Here is a 19,215-nt window from a genome sequence, read left to right on the forward strand (position 1 = left end):
CATACATACACATGTATATACATTCAGCTCCAAAGTTGTAGCTACACGTACTGGCAGTAGATGAATAACTGCAATGTACCGCTGCTCGAGCACACGCAGTAATAAAATATGAGTAAACACGTCGGAGCCATTAAAAATTTTCTGTATTGACAAGAAATGCGATTATGAACGCGGCTATGTTGGAAGATTTAAAGCGACGGGATGAGAAGCCACATTGTGCCCCTAAACGGCGGTGGTAAGACAAGAGTTGCACCGACGGCGGCGGCAGTTGACTGTTTTGTGGATGTGGTGCGCAGCAGCTGGAAATTGGTTATTATCTGGTTGCCGAGAAGAGTGTCGATAAAAAGTTACGGTAATAAAATACTTCACTTAAATTTTGTGCAAACTTTGCTGGTAAAACCAAATTTATGTTGTGCCACGCAAAAGTGCTTTAGAAGTTTCTTAAACGAACTCAGAAAAAACCCAAAGCAATAAAATATAATTAAATGAAATTCCAACAGCATAATTATTGGCGAATATCGGATCGGTTCAATTGAAAGTTTGTAAGACGAGTTTGTGGCTGCAGCTTTCCAAAAGTATTTGAAAAGTAACGTTCATTTTAAACCGGATAAGTCAATATATTGTTTCGAAGTAATAACATATGTATGTATGTGTAAAATAATATGTTATTAGGTGAAATCGGGATTTAGCCGAGATCTCGTACAGCTCATTGTTCCATCGACTGCGGCATTCGCAAAGGACCATAACTCTACCGTAGAACCTTTTTCTCGATAACTGGAGGATAGAGCGATGTGCAGAGCTCACGCAAGTAAGGAAACTTCTCTGAGCGTACTTTATCTGGTCTGAAACGGTTCTTTCACATATGGCTCAAGCACTCCACGACTTCGGGTCGTAGACCAGGTATCCTCTGGGTAGCCAGAACACCTCCGTTTCAAGGCGAACTAAAGTGAGAAGGAGAATCATACCTCCCCAGAGTTGTGCGCTGACCCACCACGTAAAAAAACACTGCCAATGAAAAGGGCACAACAGCCTCGGATGAAAGACCCTCCTTTTGATGACGATCCCGATTACGATTTAAAGGCGTACACCTGAACTGGCGGGTACCTTAATTGGGAAGTTTGATGTCTTCGTAAGAGAAAAGGCCGTCGCCGTCCAAGAAGTGCGAAAAACGGGACAAGGACTGAGACGAGTAGGTCATTGTGGCATTGACTAAATGTGGCCATATAAAAGAGCGCAAATTCAGCATGGGATTCGTGGTGGGAGAGAGACGCCGTCGCCGAGTCCTGGCATTTATCTTGGTGTATGAACGCCTAGCCATTACCCTTATGAAACCGTAAACTTCCAATAGATTTTCTAGAATACATATCGCTCAATCTTAATGAAACTCAGAGAGCATGTTTTTCTGGTAATAATAAGTCCCGATGTATAAAATGGGTAAAACAAGTCAATATTATCACAAACTTCATATACGAGTACCTAATAAAGGAATTTTAGAATGATTGGCTTAATACCACATAAATCGGCCAAATCTATGATCCATACATTAGCAAAATTAAGAGAACTTATATTGTTGGATATACTTTCTATTGTTTATTGCCGAATATGTAAAATCGGTTCAAGAATTACCCCAGGTTAGGTTGGGTCGTAGTGTTAATTCTAATGGATGGATATGACTTGGACAAAATTCGTCTTTTTACTACCCAAAGTGGTTCACCGATTCCTCATAGATCGACCAACGTTTTGGGCTTACCTTAAACTTGTTGAAGCGGTTGATTGATATTAACATTGTGCTAGGTTCCCCAAAGGTGTGTCAACCGAAATTTTTTTATTTCGAGTCAGGCAAAAGTAGGGCACCCCTCAAAAGTTGACGATATTGTTTTCGCTAAGAGCAAGTAGTTCTGAGGACCGCTAGAGTGAAAACCGATTTGCTTCCAATCGCATGAAATTGCAAAGTGCCCTCGTCAGTGATCGAATTTATAGTTTCCGTCCACTGTGCCTGACAAGCGATAAAAGTCTAAAATGGAGGAAGTCTAGTGTTATTGTTAGCGAGATCATGCAGCTTTTGACTAGTTTTGAGCACACAGTCAGCGAGCTCAAAGCTAGCATAGACGGCTATCGGAGTGCACGCCTCCCTGAAGGAAACTCACCTTCGAAGCAATACATCTACTGCAAACTTGATGGCAGCAACTTGAAAGATGCCTCAATAGTCTGATAGCCTGAAACTAGAGGTGATGTAGAGCTTCCATTAGAAGACCTCACTTCCTATCTTCTCTCTTCTCCTCCTTTCAACGGCTTCGCTCCGACCGTAAATTACTTGCATGTATGAACAAAGAAGGAACCGCTAGGCGACGATTGTAAGTAATGCGAATGGAATCGAAGTAGTCTAGAATATGAGTGCTCTACCCGCGACCCCTCATAGTCCGTATAAATATAATAACAGCCTTCGCCCCAAAGCACTTACCAGCTATACTTAACTGCGGTTTCAACAGAGCCAGGGTCTGGTAGTGAAAAAGCGCTCCCAAGTCACTGTTGACAGTCATAACTTCGAATTCGTCTATCTTGGAACTAGCATTAACACCAACAATAATGCCAGCCTCGAAATCAAACGTAGAATAACTCTTGCCAACAAACCCTACTTCGGGCTAAGTAGGCAATTGATAAGTAAAGCCCTCTTTCGACGAACAAAAACCAAATTCTATTCACTCATCATCCCCGTCTTGCTATATGGTGCAGAGGCATGGGCGATGATAATATCTGATGAGTCGACGTTACGAGTTTTCGAGAGAAGGCATATGAGAAAGATGAATGGTCCTTTGCGCATTGGCAACGGCGAATGCGAAGTCGATGGAACGATGAACTCTACGAGATATACGACGACATTGACATAGTTCAGCGAATTACGAGACAGTGGCTACGGTCATGTCGTCCGAATGGATGAAAACACACCAGTTCTGAGAGTGTTCGACGCAGTACCCGTCGGGGAAATAGAGGAAGAGAAAAGACCAGGTGGAGAAAGACCTGGCTACACTTGGAATCTACAAATGGCGCCTAACCGCGAAAAGGAAGAACGACTGGCGCGCTTTTGTAAACTCGGCTATAACCGCGTAAGCTGTGTCTACGCCAGTAAAATAAGAAAATAAATGTTGGTTTCTTAAATATAATGTGGCTTAGCGTTGCATATGAATGCAATCGGACTAAACCCCATTTCATCTGATCAGCTTTATTTGAAGATACCCATAAAAAGTTGATAACAATAATTCTTAATCATAATGCCATCAGTAACTCATATATTTTTATACATATGTATGTACTTACTTACTTATATATTCAAATATTTGTGTGGGTATGTATGTTTGGATAGTTAATATGATAGCCGCATTAAAATATAATTTAATTAAATAATGACACTAAATTGAAATTAAAAGCCACAAAATAAAATAATCTAATTAAATATGCATAATTAGTCAGGGAAAATTCTAAAAAGCGGTCGCTGCACCAACAACGGCTGGAATGCGGGTGAAATGCTAAATCTGCAGGCATTAAATAAAATTGCTCAATGAGGCCAGTGCGAAGCCTGCAGAGTGTGTCGAGTTTTTGTTGCTCTTTGAAGCCACAAAAAATGCGCAAAATATTAATTATGACGGCAGTTTAAATATAATATTATGTTGTGACAGTTTAAAATGCTTACTAAAGTTATTTACGAGCGAAGTACGAGTCGAGTATGTGCGGGTAGATTTAGTTTCAGTAATAAAGCATGCTGCGTTCGGGGATGCGTGTGACCAAGTTAGCTGGGTCACTGGTAATTACTTGATTCGATTTTGTTGTTGTATATTTATTGTATTTTTAAATGTTTACAGCGGCTCACTGTTCTCTGTATGACGGGAGCGCTACGGACCTTTCTAACATATGGAAAGGTTACACAAACTGCCACTAATCGACATTACAGTAAAAAGCTTTGCTTCCACTTGATTGAAAGATTGACGGCGTTGGGTGTATTCTCTACAAAGACAATTGGATGTAGCTCAATGAGCACAGATAAAATTGACCACATTCCCTCAAGTTTTGTCTGGGATTGAAGATTGCAACATCTACTCACCGGATCAAAAATGTCTAAAGGAGACGGAAGCCTTTGGATCAAGAAAGCGCCTGGGTTCGCTAAAAACAAACAAACGGAAACAACATAAAGAAGGTCATTATATACGTTGATAGCCAGTAAGGCAATAATCTCACACAGATTTATCTCAGGGAATGTCTTTAGAAGCGAGGGGTAGTAGATGTAGTGGCTGCCGGAAAGCGGCTGCATATATTTTGGGTTTCAGGCTACAAGGGAAAATCGGGAAACGAAATGGCTGATGAAATTGCCAAAAGTATGAAAATGAGAAAATACACAAGTTGCTTAAGGGGTTATATCCACTTGTAATTTTCAAAAAATCGATTTTTTTTTTTTCATTTTTTGAATGTACATATATTCAAGAATATTCTCTGAAAATTTCAAATCGATCCGACAATTAGTGTCGGAGATATGAGCGTATTACTAAGAACGTTTCCGAGCGTTCGAAAGTAGGCGGAGCACGTAAATCGTAAATCGTTCCCGAAACTTTAAACGCGTTTATCTCAAAACCGTGTTTTCAGAGTCGGTGAGCAAAATTTCTCCGAAACCGCTAAACCGATCGGTTTGAAATTTTCACACGACTTACTCAGATATATTTTTCAGGTAATGATCGAAGGAATAAGAATTTGGACAATAATTTCGATTTTTTAAGCCACTTTGAAGTGAAAAATTTTCATGAAAAACTGAATTTTTTTTTTGAACCGTCGCCATTTTGTCAAAAATCAAAATTTTGACTAGACCTTCGATCATTACCCGTATTTATTTATCACAAAACTAAATATTTTTGGTTTTTGGTTTTCAGATAATTTGGACCAGAGATATCTTGCTCACCGCCAAGCACCTTTTTTTGGACGTCTCTCCGCAGATCATCTACAGGATCTAGGAAATCCAATATTTTTTTAAATAAACCGCTGATTTGTAAAGTACATTAAATTCTGTTTATGTACATTTTTTTCATTAATGTATAAAATAAAATGCCTCTTTGGAAAAAATTCACAAAAAAACGCTTTTTCTGCCTCGCAAGTGGATATAACCCCTTAATACTATACTTAACGAAATTTGTGAAAAGTATGACAAACAGATCCATGAGAGATGGGATGCCTTAAGAAGATACAGGATCGTCGAGATCATGTGCAAGTCCTCGAAGAAAACACGCATGTAGTCTACTCTCGAAAGGACTGCAGGACGGTCACAAGTTAATGGCATCGCATGCGAACCAGGTATTTGTAATGACGATACATGCAGAAGATGCAAGGAAATAAGTAAAAAATAGGGGCTGGAAGTCCTGCTTCTGTCCACCTTTGTCCAGGACTCGTGTTATCTTAGATTATAGCTATGAGATTTGCAGTTTAAAGGACTAGATGAACTTATAAAAAATATATATCAAATCACTCATAGAGTTTGTATAAATCGTTAACGTCGTGTATGACTAATACTTCACCTCAAATCAATCTCCATTTGGCATTACAAAGGTTTACGTATGGCGTCACAGCCGGCAGAGTATAACCTAACCTTACCTAAAAGTTTACTCATAAAGCCCTTATAAATAGGTGCGAAGTTAGTTTTCCTTTAATTTAACTTCTAAAGTCTTAAAAAATAATACGAATTAATGATGAGTTTGCTGAATATAATATCACCGCTTTGTAAACTTAAAGATTAAAGCTGAAACAGACTATAGACTATAGTATTGTCAAGTGTAATTATCATTCGAAAGAACATTCTTTGACATTTACTTTTCGAAGATTATCTTTTTCAAGTATTGGTCCATCGGTTGAGTCCAATTTTCGATGTCTCGTTCGAGCTTTTTGACTGGTAATTGACGAATGACTCGTGTGATGTTTTGCTCCAAGGTTTGAATAGAAGCGGGATTGTCCGTATATTCTTCATATTTTACATATTCCCACAGGAAAAAGTCTAATAGTGTGATATCACACGATCTTGGTGACCAATCGACCGCCCAAACATAACATTATCTGCTCACTGAAGTGTTATTTCAATAAATCCATTGATTAATGCGATGTGTCGGAAGTGGTGCCATCTTGTTGTAACCAAATGTCGCCGAGATCATTTTTGAAGAAATATTGACACCAACCCGTTCTTTTTCTGGATGAAATGGCAGCTCTTAAATCTCTTCAGATTGCTCTTTGTCCCAAATGCGGTAATTTTGCTTGTTTACATACCCATTGAGCTAAAAATGAACCTCATCGCTGAACGAAATTTGGCTCGAAAACGTTGAATCTTCTTGGAACTTTTCAAGAGCTCATAGAGCGAAGCGATATCACTTTAAAAGATCGGGCGGCTTCAGTTTTTGCACAAGCTGTATTTTGTACGCTTTCAACGTAAAATGGGCCAAGTCATTCCATACGTCAGTCCGAGTTGCTGCGAAAGGTTGTTCCGGTGTAAGTCTTTCCATGAAGAAATGCCATATAACAATACGGAACAAAAATAACATGACAACTTGACACGACTCACCCGCGATCTGCTTAAAAAACGGTATTGAAAAAATAAGTACCTTTACTTGGATCACCCGTAGAGTGTTTCGGGGATTGGAAAAATATTGATGAATATCTAAATATTTTGCGTTTTCTTTACAATTTCCGGCTACTTTTTTGTCACAAAATCGATCTTATAAACAAAATAATTGAAATTGTAATTTTTTGTGTTTCTGGCCGTAGCGAACCCCACAACAAAAATTAAAATAATAAAATTTGAAAAATCTCAACAAAAATGAAACCACTTTTTTTGTTTCAACATCAAAATAATCAAAATTTATTAAAATTTATTTTACAATATTAATTACATTATTATGTGTGTGTGTGTGCGTTTTTGTTTGCAGCAAAAGTAAACATTTTTCGGAATAACTGCTTTATGTTAAAAATAAGTAATACAAAACTTAAAATAGTGTCGCTGGTAAAATTTTACATACATAGATGCTTGTACACACATATCTTTCGATTTCTACTTCAATATATACTTATTCGTATTTGGCTATAATTGTATGTATGTATGTATATCTGTTTTTTTTTTTAATTTAATAAAAGTTATCATTATTATAAAAATTAATATTAATTATTATTTTTTTATTATTGTTTTATATAATTATAATATAATATATAATTGCTAATAATTCATTATAATTTTGTTTTAAATTAATTGTACCGGCATTACTGACAGTAACTGGCTAGTCAAAAGTTTTCAGGAATCCATGTTCGTTCTCACGACTGTCGGATATATGTATATTACATTTGTAACCGGAAGGGAGCCGGATATTTATCTGTCCAAAGACTGTCCACACGGCAGAACTTTTTTAAATTATTTCAAGAAAGTTTTCTGCCGCTATAATAATAAGACCAATGGGTATTCGTGTTTTTCAGCTTGTCATGGCAGTTGCTTTCGATTCGTAAAGGATGTGCTCTCGATAAAATAACTCTTAGTAGTAGTTTTATGGAGGATGCAGCCATATGTAGAAGTTCACGTAAGTGAGGAAAGTTCTCTGATTACCATTTACTTGAGAGTGGCCAGAAACGATTATTTTACATATGTATGGCCCAAGCAGCTCACGATTTCCGGTCTTAGAACATTTTCTGTAGCCAAAAAAAATTTGATTAAAGGCGAGCTAAAGTGAAAGGCAAAACATCTATCCCCAGGGTTGTGCGCTGTGTTTGGGGCTCGCCACGTAAAAAACGCTACTTATGAAAGCATCAAAACAGCCTCGGATGAAGAAGAAGTCGCCCTTTTTAATTGCTTGCTGTTGTGAGAGACAAAATGTTATGCAATTAATTTGATCTAAAATGTAGCTGAAAGTGAAATTGCGATTAAGAGTTAAACTTTGAGGCGATTTCACAAGCGAAACTCTGAAAATATATAAATATTATGATTATATATTAAATTTGTAATAAGTTAATAATGCTGACTGTCCTAAAAATTCCTAAAAAATATTATTTATAATTTATAAAAAAAACGCTGAAAATAAAGTTATTTTAAATATTAGTGATTTTAGTGTTTTCCGGCAACAACGGTCCCCTCCCCGTAAAATCGTACACTGCAAAGACAAATAAAAATATCTTATACACATACATACATACATACATGTACGTATGTGCCATTATGTGCTGAAAAGTAAAGTATTTTTCTGTCAAAAAGAAAATATATATTTTTAGTGTATGTATGTATTAGTGTAATGCTGTAAGGAAATTAAACGTTAACAATTCTGGCTGATTGGCTGAAAAGCGAAAATTTTATTATTGTTATTGCTGAAATTGAAATGCTTTAAATGCTACAAAGTAACGGGAATTAGATTTTAATTAAGAAAAAAAAAGAAATTATATTAGGCAGGTGCAGGCGCCGCCATATCCAGTACAATCCAATCTAAACCAATCCACCGGCGATCCAATCCAATTCGAACCAAACCAAATCAACAACGTTGACGACAGCAACAACAACTCTGCAAATAGACTTAAATACTCCGCTGGGGGCAGAAACGTGTAGCATAAAACGCACACACATACGTAAATAAAAGCGTAAAACTAATAGTGTATACCATACTATATACATATGTATATATATGTATATATAGACATATGTATATGTAAGAATAAGAATAGAAAAGCGTGGAAATCGTACAGAGAATTGGCGGAAAATGGCCAACAACTGGCAAAGCTGCTGCTGCCACCTTTGGCAAACGTCACCAACTAGCGGCGCACTTGAATCATATAGCCACATTTATATGTGTGTGTGTGTATACATATGTATGTAGTTTAAAGCGTGCCAGTGGGTGGTGTTGGCTTGGTTGGGCCTACACGCTGCACACACACACACACACATGAAGCGCCGTTGGGAATTTAGCACTGAGCTGCGCTAACTCAATACAAATATATATGTATAGTATACATTTCAAAGCAAACATATATCATTAGGGTGGGTCAAAATAAAAATTATTTTTTTCGCTGGATACTTTGAAAAATAAATTCTTAAGACACTTCTAGGTACGTTTCAAAATAATTGTATACATTTCAAAGCAAACACATGCACATTAGGGTGGGTAAAAAAAAATCGCTTGGTGCTCTGAAAATTAGTTCTTAGAGACCTCTAAGTAAGTCTCAATATAATTGTATATATATCAAAGCAAATACATACACATTAGGGTGGATCAAAAAAAGTTTTTTCGACGGATTCTTCGAAAAATAGGTCCTTAGACACCCCTAAGTAAGTCTCAATATAAATGTATATATTTCTAAGCAAACACATACACATTAGGGTGGGTCAAAATAAAAATAAATTTTTTTTTCGCTTGGTTCTCTGAAATTTAGAAAATTCTTAGACATCTCTAAGCAATATAATGACATTTTTGTTGAAATTTGTTTATTTTAACACATTTTTTTCTTATGGATTTTTAAAGTCAGTGAAAAAATCGCATGATAGTTTTATGGGAAAAAATGTCATGCTAGTTTTATTAAATTTTGATTACTTTAAAACGAATTTTCCTATTAATTTTTGAGTTCAGTGAAAAAAATGTCATGATAGTTTTGTTGAAAAAAATATCATGACAGTTTTTAGGAAATTTTCTGCTCTACAAAATGGCTTATTGTGGCGTAACTTACTCACAGGTGTCTAAAAACCTATTTTTTAACTTTACATTTTTCTGACCCACCCTAATACACATCCGTTATACATATATAGTTATGACGGAAGCGTTTGGTTGAGCAGTGGAGGGGTCGCCGCCCTGGTGTGAAGAGAAAATGAAGTGGCGGTGCGGCGCATTAGTTGTTGGTGGCACATCCTAAGGCTATAAGGTGAACGCCAGCACGGGTGGCAGGCAACGGTAGTCACTTCGCCACTTCTACGCTCCGGCCAACTGCAATTTTGCGGCGTAGCAGTGCAAATGGATTTGAAAATTGGGTTAATTGATGCTTAGAGGCACTGCTTGGCTGAATGGGACCGGGTTGCTGCTGCCGCTGCTGGTGGTGGCGGTGGCGTGGCGCTATTGCTTTGAGGTAACGCTGAGAAGTCGGTTGCGGGTGCTTGCTGTGGCAAAGGAAATGGCATAAAATGCGGTAGTGTGACAGGGGCGCGCTAAAAATGCAGGTGTACAACAACAAAAGTGAAAAAAATGAGAAGAAAGGAAACAAATGTACAAACAACAAGAAATCAATGCGAATGGCAGTAACGCAAAGAAGTAGAAAAATAAATTGAAACGAAAATGAAAATGCCGAGTGTCGACGCAACAAAAACTATTAAAGTTCAGGCAATTGCGACACACACACATAATATACAAGGTAAGTATATGTACATACGTGTGTGCGTTGGGTAAAGGACATGATGACAAACGGTGCGACAATGATTCCCGGCAGCGCATAAGTGAATTGGCCACTGAACTTTGACGGCGTTTATGCGAGTGTGACACACACACACATATACAAGCATATACCACATGCCCAAATAAAGGCATATGTACATATACAAGTATACACATGCATGTATGTATGTATCTCTGCACTTGTATAGTGCAGGCATTCTCGTGGCTACCCCACTTTCGGGGCCGCTGTTGGCGTAAATGAATAATTGCTGAACAGGAAATTGTGCCTCAAGACGTGGTATATTGTTCAATCGGGGCAATGTGGGAGCACTCTGAGTGGTATATAAAAAACAAACCAGCAAGGCCAAGATGTTTAAACAGTTGGAGCAATTTAAGTAACAGTTTCTGTATTTTTTTGTAACTAAAACTAAGCCGAGAAAACATGCAACCCGAGAAGGAATACTCGATAAAGCGTCCAGTTATTATCTAATGTGAAAGTTTGAGACCTTTTTAAAATAATATATGAAAAATTATTAACTTTTCTGCAACGAAGTTTTGCAAAACACAAACGATTCCGTGCAAGAATTTTATTTTGATCGGTCAATTTGTATGGCAGCTATAAGCTATAGTCATACGATTTAAATAATTTCTTCGGAGATTGTACTACTGCTTTGGATAATAATCCACATCAAATTTCGAGAAGATATCTCGTTAAATAAAAAAGTTGTTCATAGAAGATGTTTAAGTTGATCCTTCAGTTTGTATGGCAGCTATGTGCTATATTCGTCCGATCTAAAAAATTTCTTGGAATATTATACCGTTGTTTTTGAAAGAAATTCATGTCAAATTTCGTGAAGATATCTTGTCAAATAAAAAAGTTTTCCATATAAGAACTTGATTTTGATCCTTCAGTTTGTATGGCAGCTATGTGCTATATTCGTCCGATCTAAAAAATTTCTTGGAATATTATACCGTTGTTTTTGAAAGAAATTCATGTCAAATTTCGTGAAGATATCTTGTCAAATAAAAAAGTTTCCATATAAGGACTTGATTTTGATCCTTCAGTTTGTATGGTAGCTATATGTTATAGCCGTATGATCTAAACAAAATTTTCTGGGATTGTAGCATTGCCTAGCATAACAACCCATGTAAAATTTGGTAAATATATTTCGGCAAATAAAATAGGTTTCCATACAAGGACTTGAGTTTGATCGGTCAGTTTGTATGGCAGCTATATGCTATAGTAGTCCGATCCGAACAATTTCTTCGGAGAGTTTTGCTTTGCTTTGGAAAATCATCTGTGCTAAATTTCATGGAAATAACTTATCAAATAAAAAAGTTTGCCATGCAAGGTCTGGGTTCTGCGGGTTTGTATGGCAGCTATAAGGTAAAGTGGCCGGATCTGAAGAATTTTTAAGGAGATGGTAGCAATGCCTTGGACAATATTACACATCAAATTTCGCGAAGATATCTTGTCAAATAAAAAGTTTCCCATACAAGTCCTTGTTTTTGATCGTTCAGTTTGTATGACAGCTATATGCTATAGTGTACCGATAACGGCGGTTCCGACAAATGAGTAGCTTCTTGGGGAGAAAAGAACGTACGCAAAATTTCAGATCGATATCTCAAAAACTGTGGCACTATGTCCCGTGTTTACAGACATACGGACGTACAGGCAGCTAGACAGACGGAAATGGCTAAACCAACTGAGCTCGTCACGTCGATCATGTATAATATGTAAAATATATGTACATATATTAGAGAGTCTCCGAGGTTTTCTTTCGGCTAGTAGCGTTATGGAGGACAGATCCAAAAGGCTTACATATAATTTCAGGAGAAAACCGAAAATGTATGGTTGGCAGCAGCAGCAAGTTTTGTACGATTTCTTGGCTTATCAAATACTTAAAGACTACTATAAAATAAGTGTAATAATTAAGTACTATAAATAGTCGTCGAATACCCACCGGGACTACCCAAATCTGTGATGTTGGCATTGGCCGTGTCCACACCGACAGCAATGCCGTGCACGCTGGGCGCTGCTCGCAGCAACAGCAGCATGCATAACGATAAGCTAAAGGCGCGACAAATGCTCAAACCGGCGGCCAACGCCACAGCAACGGACGAGTTTGAGCCCGCCGCACTGCAGTAAGCGGTAAGCGCAGCATCGTTGCGTCGCCGTCGTTGGTGTAATGTGGAACTGCATGAATTGGCCGCTGTCGCTGTTGTGAGCGCGGATGCGGGCGTTAATGACGTAATTGCATTACTACTTCGGCTGCTGCTGCAATGGTCTTCTAAGCGCTGTGCGTCATCTTTGTTGCTGTTTTTACTGGAGCTCGAGTCGCAGCTGCTTTGCTCGTCGTTGAGCGCTTTCGCTCTGCGATACTTCTTATAGCTGCTGCTGCTGCGCTGTTTGGACGCCAATGCGGACGTTGTCGAAGCATGCGCGCTGATCGTCGTGCTGGCGGCGGTTAGCCAACTGCAGTTGCAGTCGACGTCGCTGCCAATGCTGTGTGCGCTTCCACAAATGTATTTGTTGTTACACGTGTTGTTGGTGTTGCTCTTGCTGGCGCTGCTGCTGTTGCCGTAGCACATCATTTTCCATTGAATTTATGTGGCACTGGCGTGGAGACAACAACAAGCGCGCTCTTGTGTTGTCGTTGTTGTAGCTGAGTGTTGACTGTTGCTGGCTCTGCTGTGTCCACAAGCGTATGTCTTGTATGCTTTTTTAGCTGGTTTTTGTTTGTATTGCTGTTGTTTGTGTTGTTGTGCTGTTGAGTAAAATTTTGAGAGCAAGTCATCGTTTGCAGCGCGCAAGCTTTATACAATTTTATTTGTTTTTACTAAAAATATTTTGCATATTTTTCAATATATTTTCACTGTTCATTTACATTTGATCTCTGCTGAGCTGCGCTGCGCTGCTTGCGCAGGAAGACGTCGCACCACACGGCGCGCTCGGCTAACAACTCGCGTACGCGCTCTGGAACAGCGGGTGGTATTGCCGTATTGCCGAGGCCAACCTACAGTTATGTTGTTTTTAAACTCGGCGGGTTGGCGTATATGGGCGTGGCAGTATGCGTCAAAATGCTTACGCGTTTACTCGTTGCGTCGCTTGTTACGCGCTCGTATGGAGTCGGCGGTTTTTGTTTTTACACACTCGAACTGCTTCAAACTCTTGCAGGCTGGCCGCTACGCTTTGTAAACAAACAACAACACCGCGGTGCGTTTGTCTCTGTCGCTTTAAAATATCCGTATGTGCGTATGCGCTCTTGATCTACTTGCAACAAAGTATACTCCGTCACTTTTTGCTCGCCGCCTCCTACTCGTAAAGCTGTCAATTTACCGCTGCGTCGGTTTTGATGCGCGCGCTTGCGTTTTGTATCTTTCACTCACTGCTCAGTTGTCTCGACAGTTTATATAGAAATTTATTACTTGTTTAAAAATTCACTGAGCGCTGGGCGTTGTTGTTGTTGCGTCAATGTCTGCTGTCAATGCTGGGAACGTCGCTTCAATGTGCCTTCAATATGTGACAAACTCAACTGGCGAGCGAGCTGACTGACAGACTGACTGTGAGGGACTGCCCGCTTGTCTAACTGTAAGTGTGACGTCTGTGCTGCACTAAAAGCTTGTCTTGATTGTCTGCACTTTATCTGACTGACTGACTGACTGTCTGACTGTCTATCCAACTGGTCTCTCCGACTAAGCGCGTATTCGTCTCTGAAATTGCGACTCCTCGCTGGGCTGCGTGTGTGACACTGCCGGACGCCTTGTAAGTGTCTATCGAACGCACGTTGACAACTCGACTGACTGCCGTCCGTCCTGTCTGCGCTACGATTGTCAATAAGCATGCACTGAGCACACAGACAGTCCAATATCGGCGGCTACAAATGTTAAACAAATCGTCGTTTATTAACGCATTTGCAGGGGCGCGGAAATCACTCAGGTCGGTTGCACTCGTTATGCTACTATATGTTTTCAATTTGCTGCTTATTTGTTGTTGTTGTTGTTATTTACTTTAGTTCACTTGCAACTTGCATACACGTTTCACTTTTTATTTATGTTTGAATATTTTTATTTTTTTCAACTTTTTTTAATATTTTTTCTTTTCTTAAATTTTTTTATCACTTAACTTTCAGTTTTGTTTTTGTTTTTGCTTTTTATTTACAATGTTCCACATGCATATTTAACTGTACAGCTGCCGCTGGAATTTGTCTTTGTGATATTTTTTATTTTCATGTCTATTTATCAACGCCTTGCCGCGCTGCACACTCAGCTCAGTCGCTCTTCGCTTTTTGGCACTGAAATATACAAGAGTAAATTTGTATTCGTCTGGCTGCCTTCTCGCTTCTCACAATACACTGCGCGTCATCAGGTTGGCACATTTCAGATTTAAATAGTTTTGGTTAATTTCTATCAACCATAATTCTAAAATTATTAGCGTTTATAAAGATTTTCTATTAAATGCAACAACAATCAACAACTTTTTTTCCATATTTCTTAACCTTTTTTTTCCAAATCAAAATAAAAAAAAAATATTACATTTACTAATTGAAACATTTGTATATTATTTTAGTAATGAGCCGGTGCCGGGTTGTTGAAAATTATCTCCAATATCCGATTGTATAGCGATTTGGACAATTCTATAATATAATTTCAAGCATAGCTCCGTGACTACATGATCCCACTTTTCAACTGGGAAAAAAGGTTTAAAGTACACATAGAACAAGATACCTGGTGTAAAGGTATGTTGGCTACCTGAAACACTCTAAACATTAATACGGATGGGTCGAAAATGGACGACGAAATTGGGGAATATACTGTCCAAAGTAGGCATAAGGCAACCTTTAAACTTGCCGGACCTCTGCAGTATATTTGAAGCTGAGGTCTTTGCTATTGCGAAAGCCGCGGGCTCAGTAGACAGCACAGCACCAATCAAGGCAGCAACCTCGTATCGCATATCGGCCAGAAGTGTTTTGGGAGGCAGGGCAGCAGTGGAAAGTGTTGCCAAAAGCAAGCAACTTCACTTCTGCTGGCTGCCAGGCCACAAAAGCCACGAGGGAAATGAAATAGTGGACGAGATTGCCAAGAATGGTGTGCGGCTAACACCCCAAAACGTAAACAACATAGTGAAACCCATTTTCTATACGACGATCTGAACAGAAGTATGGCAAAGAAAATTAAAACTCGATGGAACAAGCCAACTGGATGTAAAACTGCAAAGGTCATGTTCAAAACGTTAGATCGGAAGTACACAAAATTGAAGGAAATGTCTAGCGCAAGGCACTAGTGAAACAATGGAGTATCTCTTGTGCACTTGTCACGCATTGACAAGGCAACACTTATGACCTAGGGGACCTATGATATAAGAAACTGGAAGAGGTATTGATAGTGAGGCTGCAGAACTAATTGGAATTTGAGTCAAGCGCTGCCATACAGTAGGATGACTACTTCTAATCGCAGAGTCTATTAAAATTCGCGTCAAGCGCAGGCATCCTAAAGGAGGACTACTTCTAATGGACCTAGCAACTGAACTCCATCTGGTAGCGCAAAGGACCAAAACTGGTCTTTGCGTGGCTTATTGACCTACCAGATGAACTTAACCTAAAGAAATTAATGATCAAACCTTTTTAATACCTCCAACTTATTCCACTTTAGTGAAATACTACTGGCCAGACTCGTAAACTTTGCGAGCCAAGCATCCCCAAACCTTTTCTATTGCTTTGATATCAGGTGAGTCACATACTATGTGGTCTTATGTACCTCATTCAAAAGTCGTGGAAATAATAACTGTATTCATTGGTTCTTGGAAATTATGTTTTTGAGCTGAAAAGACAGCATTGCGTCAATCAGACTTTGATGCCATGTGCTCTGGTCAAAAGTGTAATCGTGTTTCTTTTCGGGGAGCCTGAACTGGTGGTTTTTCTTTAGTTTTAATAGTTTCAAATATGGCGTATTTCTTAACACCCCTAAAACAGTAGACAAGCCCACTTTAACACCAACATTTGCAGGGATCTTGGCGGTCATGTGATAGTGAGATATTTAAAGGCCGACTAGAATTTGATGTATTGAGACAACTGCATCGTAAGAAACACTTTTAAGCAAAACTCGTGAAAAGTTTTACGTTAACGTTTAACGGTACAGTTGCCACGACACTGATAGGACTATAACTATGGAAATAATGTGAATTTTAAAAAATCCTTCAAAGGATACATTTTTGATTAAAAAAACTCTCGTTTTATAAAAAAAAAGATCGAGTTTTCAACCCAGTTTTATTTATAGTGCGTTCAGGGTTGATCATGGAGTGCCTAACCTCGTTATAAATAGCAGCGAGTCTCTTTGTGAAAAGACTGGTAGGGGTGCCAGGCCGCCGCGGAATCGCAGGCAATTGTAAAGCTATCCGTAGATTGGAAGCGGGTCGGTGCTCTCGTATCCTCTTGTGCTCAACTACTAGATAGCTTGGCTTCGTGGGAGCTTGCTCAGCACTGTACCATCATTAGTTATTGCACTGTCGCAAGATCTTTTTGCCTTAATATCGATCATAAAATCCAGCAAGTTCTTTGCCCTCAGCCGCTGCGTAGTTGTGGGTATTCCAACAGGGCATTCTCTATTGGTATCCACACTGTAAGGTTGAGAATCTTACCGGAAGTCGGCTGCTGAAGTTGTATAGAAGAAGATTTGGTGGAACCAACTCAAGACTTCCTTATTGACTGTCCCGTGTTAGGGAGGTGAAGGCTTAAATTCTTGGGAGCGCATACCGTTAGACATCTCAACTAGTAGAAATTAAACGCCTGTGCAAATTTATAAGTTCGTACACAGATTTCTTTTTTTCTATGTCTTCACGAAGGACTACATACAGCAGTCCACGTGCCATCTCTCTAGATCAGCTATCTAACCTAACCTAACCCCTTAAGCAATACTAAAAATTTGCTGCCAATATGTTTTTTAACTCCTTAGATAATTGTAAATCGAATCGCGTGTGTTAATAACAAAAATTGTTTTAGGTTGTTGAAGGTGCGCTAACCTGGTGACGCGCAGTGTATTTAAATTTCAATATGTAGGTGCCTCCCGATTTCCTCGCGCCATCACTACGTGTAACTTTTGGCTTGTTTATAGCTATTGCATTTCGAGAATATATCACACACACACATACACATACACAAACAAAACTTGAAAAATAAATAAATATAAACACGACTGCGTTAGTGCAACGTGCAACGTATTTGCCTACACACGTATCGAATCGATTTCTTTGCCTGCCACACTTTTCAGTTGCCACTTCTGCTGCTGCACACTATTTCGCTTTTATTGCTGCTATCACGTTGATAAAAATTTCTTACGAAATTTATTCACGCTGATAAAGCGACACTCGTGCACGCTGCTGCCTTCCGGCGTCGCGTCTGTTGTTGCAAGCAATACGGTGCACACACGCAAAAGCGGGTGGTGAAAAAACTAAAACAATTTCGAGTGTAAGCAGTTGTGTCTGCATTTTTCGCATCGGTTGCAGGTCGCCTTGTTTGTCACTGACAGCAACAGCAGCAGCAGCCGCCACAAAAAACGGCAAATATTGTGAGCGGCTGGCGTTGCTGCAACATTCCAAAGCACTGCAATACGCTGGTGTCCGTCTTCGTATTGCGTTTGCCAAGTGTCAGCAGTATGTATGTGCAATTGTTGTTGTTCTTGTTGCTGGTGTTGTTGTGTAACTTTGTTCCCTCAGTTTGCCGTGTCGTATCTGTAATGTGAAAAAAAAACAAGAAAAAATATTAATGATTTATTTGCGCTGGCATTGATATATGCTAATGCTATTTGCCCCACAAGAAATGCAAACGCACACATACAAAAGCAAGCTCACTCGCTTTTCCCAACACGCCCGAGCCGCAAAGGTGCGCAGCTGCAAAGAGCCAAACCTTCAAGCATTCACATATTTTGACATACATATTTACATACGCAATCAGTCGTAGACATTCCGTAAATACGCAAGCATACAGTGACAGGCACACAAATGGAGCCGATTGGAAGAAGAGGGATTGTGCGCATAAACTTTAGACCTTACATATCCTCACGGGAAAAAGTCTAACAGTGTGATTTCACACGATCTTGCTGTCCAACCGACCGGCTCAAAACGTGAAATTATCTGCTCATTGAAGCGTCCTCTCAATAAATCCATTCCGATGATTCCACCGACCCACAAATTACAGCAAACCGTTTTTTTCCTGGATGAAATGGCAGCTTTTGAATCTCTTCAAGTTGCTCTTCGTCCCAAAGGCAGAAATTTTACCTGTTTACATACCCATTGAGCCAGAGGTGGATCTCTTCGTTAAACAAATTTGGGCTCGAAAATGTTCGATCTTCTTGGAACTTTTCAGTAGCCCATTGTATGGCTGTAGTGGTCTGATGTCGCCGGATCCGGGCGGTTCTTGAGAAGAAAAGGGCGTGTGCAAAATTCCAGATCAATATGCCAAAAACTGAGGCAATAGTCCCCGTACAAACGTGGCCAACATTGACGAACCTGGCCAGAGTTCACACGCACTTCTGGACAAAATACCCCAACCTGTGGTTATATACGCAGTATATTGGGAACATATAGCGTAAGACGTATACGGAAAAGGCGAAGTCAATGGTTTGGTTTAAGTGCGATCAGGGTCATCCGTGCCTTTCGCACAGTATCATATGATGCGGTTGGAATTATAGCGGGTATCATGCCACCAGATATAATGAACTTAGAACTTAAAATAGTCTTCGACAAAACTAAAAGCTTATGTAGGTACCTAACGACGACAGAGTGGAAGTAGGAAAAACAAACGAGTCTTAAATA

General features: G+C 39.3%; 2 protein-coding genes across 10 annotated transcripts in view; one reads left to right on the forward strand and one right to left on the reverse strand.

Annotated features, from left to right (window-relative positions):
- LOC125775787 (uncharacterized) overlaps positions 1 to 19,215 on the forward strand; it is a 327,611-nt gene that overhangs the window by 248,443 nt on the left and 59,953 nt on the right. The window lies entirely within an intron of this gene.
- Positions 6,888 to 19,215, reverse strand: part of LOC105224205 (uncharacterized) — a 106,672-nt gene continuing 94,344 nt past the window's right edge. For 3 of the 9 annotated variants that reach the window (XM_049446587.1, XM_049446585.1, XM_049446586.1), the window contains exons 3-4: positions 17,632 to 18,132; positions 6,888 to 14,701 (exon numbers count right to left, since the gene is read on the reverse strand). In XM_049446587.1, coding sequence (XP_049302544.1) covers positions 12,339 to 13,001 — 663 coding nt within the window. In that variant the 5' untranslated portion in view covers positions 13,002 to 14,701; positions 17,632 to 18,132 and the 3' untranslated portion in view covers positions 6,888 to 12,338. The remainder of the gene's footprint in view (positions 14,702 to 17,631; positions 18,133 to 19,215) is intronic. The other 6 variants (XM_019989541.3, XM_019989539.3, XM_049446584.1 and 3 more) reach the window with 4 other exon arrangements.

The sequence above is a fragment of the Bactrocera dorsalis genome, chromosome 1 (genome assembly GCF_023373825.1).
Source record: "Bactrocera dorsalis isolate Fly_Bdor chromosome 1, ASM2337382v1, whole genome shotgun sequence".
NCBI classification, from domain to species: Eukaryota; Metazoa; Arthropoda; class Insecta; order Diptera; family Tephritidae; genus Bactrocera; species Bactrocera dorsalis.